This window comes from Zalophus californianus, chromosome 1 (assembly GCF_009762305.2).
Source record: "Zalophus californianus isolate mZalCal1 chromosome 1, mZalCal1.pri.v2, whole genome shotgun sequence".
Taxonomy (NCBI): Eukaryota; Metazoa; Chordata; class Mammalia; order Carnivora; family Otariidae; genus Zalophus; species Zalophus californianus.
This window is the reverse complement of record NC_045595.1, coordinates 133,731,488-133,737,487: the sequence shown is the minus strand read 5'-3', so window position 1 is coordinate 133,737,487 and position 6,000 is coordinate 133,731,488. Positions and strand designations below refer to the sequence as shown.

Here is a 6,000-nt window from a genome sequence, read left to right as displayed (position 1 = left end):
AGTTTTAAAATATGAGTATTAGCACTAGAAAACTATTTAAAGCTTGTAGACAACAGTTACTTTCTTAAATTGAAGAAAGCTCTTTTCTTATAATAATTTTCCTTTAAAAAGAGGTTTTCAACAGATTAGGATGAGCATTATCAGTAGATGACATTTACTTTTTTTTTGACATAAAGTTCTTAAATAACTTCAAACAGTCAATGCAGACAGTTACATCACCACCTTCAGCACCACATAGGCTGGGTGACCTCCACTGCGGCAGCTGGTCAGAGACTGCTTGGATGGCTTTGTGGTCCTTCTCTAGTGTCAGTAGTCAGTTTGGTTTATGGCAAACAAACACTGTAAATTGTTAAGGAAGATGTAATGCAGGACTATTAACATGTCATTTTGTTAGATAAATATTTTATAAGACATTCTAAGAAGAAACAAATTCTGAGTTATCTTCCACTAAACTACCCTAACTGAATATTTTCTGCAATTTTCCTCCTCTGGAACATGAATTGGTAAGTATATATATTGTACACTGTATTATCCCTTTAATGTATTTCCAGAATCACAGTATATTCTTAAACTCAATTTTGGAATATCTAAGTTAAAGAAGGGCTACTAATGAAAATTAATATTTAAGCTGAAATTCATAATCTAATATCCTTGTATTACTGAAACAGACAAATGTTATATTAGCAAGAAAATAAAAATTAAAAAAAAATAGTTTACCAGCAAACAAGGTGAAGTCTTAATTCTTGACTCTATCATTCTTTCCCTACTAGCCCAATTCCAGAAGTCTTATATTCATGAGATGGGAAGAGGTGGAAGGTTGAAGAATATATCCACAGAAAGGAGTTATTATATTCTCAAGAGAAAATTTTGGAAAACCTTATTTAACCATTTCCATACAATTTTAAATGTTATGTACACAATCACATACTTAGAGCTCGGTAAGTTCTTTAACCAATAATCATTTCCAAATTTTAAAATGACGTTTTTATCAAAACAAATGATAACACTGATCATATGATAAACTCAGGATGGAAATTAAGTACTGAAGTACAGTGAGTCAATTACAGCAATATGTACCTGATTAATCATTCTTAGCATTTTAATTTATGCTGCCATTACCCCTTAAGATTTAGCATTTTAAACTTTTGTTTCACTTACATCCTGTAGCCATGCCTGAAAATATACCTAGTAATGGGACACTGAACAGATTTCACTTCACTGTGGTAGTCTACTGTAACTTAGATAACATATACTAATCTAAGAATAATAGGATTCTTATGTGAAATCCTTTATTCTGCACTCTAGCTTACTGAAAGGCAAGAGCAATTCTAAATTAGCCACAGAAAGAGGCTCTTATCTTTTTGTTTTAATTACCCTAATATTTTGATTTGTATGATTAAAAATATTTGCAATATTAGAATACTGTCCAAACTTGTTTTTTATTGATATAGTTGAACTTTACAACAGTGTCATAAAATACTATAAACAGAGCCTGCAGATAGAGGGGGAAAAAAAAGGCAAATTTAAACATATTAACCAGATTAAAGCATGCAAAAGATCCAATGATAAACACATTAAATAATATGCTAATGGTATGTAATTTACCCACTATAGGTTCTTTGTATTCTGTCACAAAAATATTAAACATCAACTTGAAATTTGGTGAATGGACTTGATTCCTGATTTATATATATAATATACCCTTTGCATGTATATGCTTAATTTTACTGATTGTGTTACAGTATTTAGAGAAGTTTGGTATTGGTATATATTTACTATCCACAATGCAGTAAATAATGGTGGGAAATGCATTCTCCTAATTTGCTCTGTGAACTTAAAAAGCACTAAAGAATTAACAACATGGGTCACTGAGGGACCAAAATTCCTTTCTATTCACATTAACTTTTCGCATGAAAAGCTTCAAATATAACTCTAATAAAAAAATAGAGTTTTCAGGGCAAACTTTTCAGCAAAATTTACAGAAGCAGATTTGAATAGAAGATTCAATAACCAAGCTAATACTAAAAAATACAATTAACTAGGAATTAGTTCCCTTTTCTACCTTGATATTAAAATATAGTGGCCTTAGCAAGAGGATGAAATGCCATTTGGAGTCCCATAAGCACAAGGGACAATCCAAAGAGATGGAAAATGTCTCTTTCACAAATTCTGACATGTTCAGATTTAAATTAAAGGGGTTGAAAGGGGTTTATGTCAATGCTTTTTATTTGTTTGCCATTATAACTCTGAGTGGGTATGAAATACTTGAGAAATTTCAAAAAGTAATTCTGCAGAACTAGTGTGGCCATTACCAGGATGATCACACTGAATTTTAGGAAAGGAGTTGAAATGGTTCCCACAAAGTACTACTGCCCCTTTAACAAGTAGATGAGTCCATTGTGGAGAGAGTCAAGATGCTCCTGTCGTTGGTATAGAAAGGATCCGATGCACTCCAAGATCTAAAGTAACAATAAGAGAAAAGTTTGGCTCACCAGGACCTATGTTTTAAGTGAGACAAAAATTTACTCTAAAACTTAGGATCAAATGAAATTTGAATATTAAAATAATCACTTATTGATTCATTTTTAAATGCTAAGAGAAGTTCTTCATACTAGCCTTTAATGACCAGTCTATTTATATAATACAAGAACTTGGAAAAAAAATAATGCTCTAGTCATTATTTAAATATTAGCCAAAATTCAGACATTCATTAGCATTAAAACAATTTCTGTAAGTAGTAAAGCATGAGATGCTCTTAAAATTTTAACAATACAATAAGAAGTATGTTACTAAGAGTTATGCACAATCAGTTTTACTGAAAAGCAACTAGGCTATATTTCGACATTACAGAAGCAAACAAACATCCCACTTACCAAAAGCTTTGGAATGAAATAGTAATATGTTCATATTATATTATACTATTTCTTTTCAGCTATAAATTCTATTCTAAAGATTTTAACATAATTAGCTTGAATGCAGTAAATGGTTTATTCAATAGGTATCAAAGACAGCTGTCACTCAGTACAGTTTTCACTTAACTGAGAACAAATAAACCTTTAATGGTCTGGAAAATTTACTGTCTGAATAATAAGGACTATAAGCGATTAATTACATAATGCTTTATTTGCAGCTCTATTAATTTAAGCTAAAATAACTCAAGACCAGAAATAGCCTTCCATGCTTAAAATAGCCTAACCCATTTCAAGGACAGTATCAGGATTACCAAGTCAAAGGTGGCTTTTCTTAGAGAAGACTAAAAGCACTAAACAATAAATACATTTTATGTAACTTTTTCCAGGGTTCCTACTTTCCTAAACAAAGATGTTAGAGGAAGAGACTAGCATTTAAAATGGCTTTTAAATTCACTCATCAAATAATCCACTGTTTCCTTGAGATTCTGTATGTCGTTTAAGTTTAAATCAATTAAGCAAGCACAGTGATAATGAAGTTTGGAACCTAGAAATTTTACAAAGTTGGCAAAGAGAAACACAAATAAGCTACAACCATACTGGTAGTTTACAAATTCTCTAATTTTAAACACCTTAGTTTAAGGAAGGACCTGTTCACTATTGTCTCTCTCTAGTACCTAGAACTGCACCTGGTACATAGCAGGGAGTATTTGTAAAATAAATAAATGAATGAAGTGAGTCTATGAACATTTCTTAAAAGTATTTATCCAAGAAAAAGTATGCTTAGATACATATGACAAAACATAGCTCCCAACACCCTAATTATCGGGAGTCACTCAGTTTCCATTCCCAAATTGCCAATATTTTATATTAGTTTTCCTCTTTTCCAACCATTGCTTACATAGAAGAATTTTATTAGGTAAGGTTTCTTTTGTTTTTGATCTTTCCAAAGCACACATGTGCACTCATATGTTAAATATCATATTTGACAGAACATTAAATACTGGAACTACATATTAACTATTAAGTCCTTTCTATTCAGAAAATAGGTTTGATTAGGATAAAGTAACTGTTGGTAAAATGCACAAAGGAAATCATTTATTGCTGAAGTACAGCCTTTAGTGTACAACACGGCATATTCTTCATATAGCACCATGATGCTACATTTGAAACCAAGCCTGCAATATGGCATATTCCTTCGAAAACATCAATTAATAAAATGTAAGAATTTTTGTGCCTGGACGGTAAAAGTTTTTAATCAGTAGAATGTGCATATGAAAGCACTAGTTGTATTTCTCAAGTGATGCTCATTACATCTTATGCTTAATAGGTTAATAGAACAAATATCCAAGGGCTTCTACATCTTGTAACAGAAGTAGTAGTCTTGTTTCACCTTTTAAGTTAGACATGAAATAGAAATGTATAAAGGCTGTCTCAATATCAAAACAGAAATGCCAAATGTCTTTCTCTAATACAATTATATGGAAAAAAACAGAAACAAAACTCTACATATCAAAATGACTTTCAAAGTTTAAATATGTTAATGGATATATGGCAATTTCCATATAGCCCTTTGAAAAGCACCAAGTGGTTTTTCATATTGTATGATTTTTATCCACTAGAAAAAAACTGAATAGATCTTAAAGGACTTTTTAGATTATTCATTTGAAAAAAAAAAAAAGGATAATGACAGTACTAACCAATAACATAACCTGAGATGTTGGACAAAACTGGTAAGATATTTATAGTCTGTCAAACAAGATATTACTGTTAAACATTTTATTAGGAAAATAAAAAATAAAATCTTACAAAAGAAAATATTATGATACAATTTTAAGTGAAAAAAAGTACAGATGATAACAGCCACCTTCAGGAGAATGTGCTGAAATAAATCCCCTATTTCCAGGGGCAGGTTCAAAGGGATAATACAGTGTAAAAATGGCTATGTAAAGAAAAATGGGGGTCTATTACCTGAATAATGGGTATCAAACAATGAGAATATATATATAAAGCAAAAATATTTTTGGCTTATTTAAAATTAATTACAGTTTTTTTAATAGTGAAGATGTATACTGTCATTAAAATTAAATTAAAATTAAAATTCCTATTGAAGCAGAAATTTAAAAAATTCTGTGGAAGTTCTATAGTAGTCTCTTAGTCTAACTCCCACCTTAGTTCTATAAAGTAAAGCTGTTTTAATAAGTAAAATAATACTATAAAGTAGGTCCTTCTGGAACTTCTTTTGGAAAACTTGGTGGCCTGGGTACATGACAGAGCTCCTTTCTAATAATGCATTTTATAATACATTTGTGTAAGTCAAAATACATAAGTCCCAATAAATTTAACTGTTCATAGTAATTCTTTTATGGAGAATAAAATTACTACAAAATGATACCACAGCATTATGGAAATATTTTTGATCACATGTTATAATCAATAAATGGAGACTGAAAACACAGATGTTTTAAGAATGTTATTTATAAATGCAACTGTACCACAAAGACATGGCCATAACTAAAGGCAAAATGGGAACTAATAAGTTTGCCAGTAAATGTTACCTGAATTTTATGATACATATGAATGATAATTACTCATCATTTTTAAAACAAAAAGCTAGGCAAATATTAAAAATTATTTTATCAGCAGATAATAGTGCCTCCTCCACCCCCTCTATTCCCTGCCCCTGGGGTATATTCCAAACTTTTCCAGGCCATGGCACATGTAGAAAGTGATTATTCATGTGGTACATGGTGGACAATGGAAATCACCATCTATCTATCCCTGCCCATCTATAACTATTCCTGCACACCAGTGCACTGCTGCTCTAATTTTAGGAATATGATATAATTAACCTTAACACCAAAGCATGAAAAAAGTTATTGCTACTTCCTAATGTCCCCTGAATAATATGTCTCTTGGGGAAATAATGAAGAAATGAATCCATTTCACTTTTAAATAAATTTAAGTGGCATTTAACAAAACATGGCATTTTTTTGTTATGATCCACAAAAGCAAGCACTGATAAATCTAATTCAAGAAATAGATTTGGGAGGGGACAGAAATGCTAAGATTCTTCTAAACCATAATTTAA

General features: G+C 30.8%; 1 protein-coding gene across 1 annotated transcript in view; it reads right to left on the bottom strand.

Annotated features, from left to right (window-relative positions):
- Window positions 1–1,420: 1,420 nt before the first annotated feature.
- The window catches only part of ATP11B (ATPase phospholipid transporting 11B (putative)), a 123,890-nt gene continuing 119,310 nt past the window's right edge, over window positions 1,421–6,000 (bottom strand). The window contains exon 30 of the mRNA XM_027582777.1: window positions 1,421–2,459. Within this exon, the coding sequence (XP_027438578.1) occupies window positions 2,378–2,459 (82 nt within the window). The 3' untranslated portion in view covers window positions 1,421–2,377. The remainder of the gene's footprint in view (window positions 2,460–6,000) is intronic.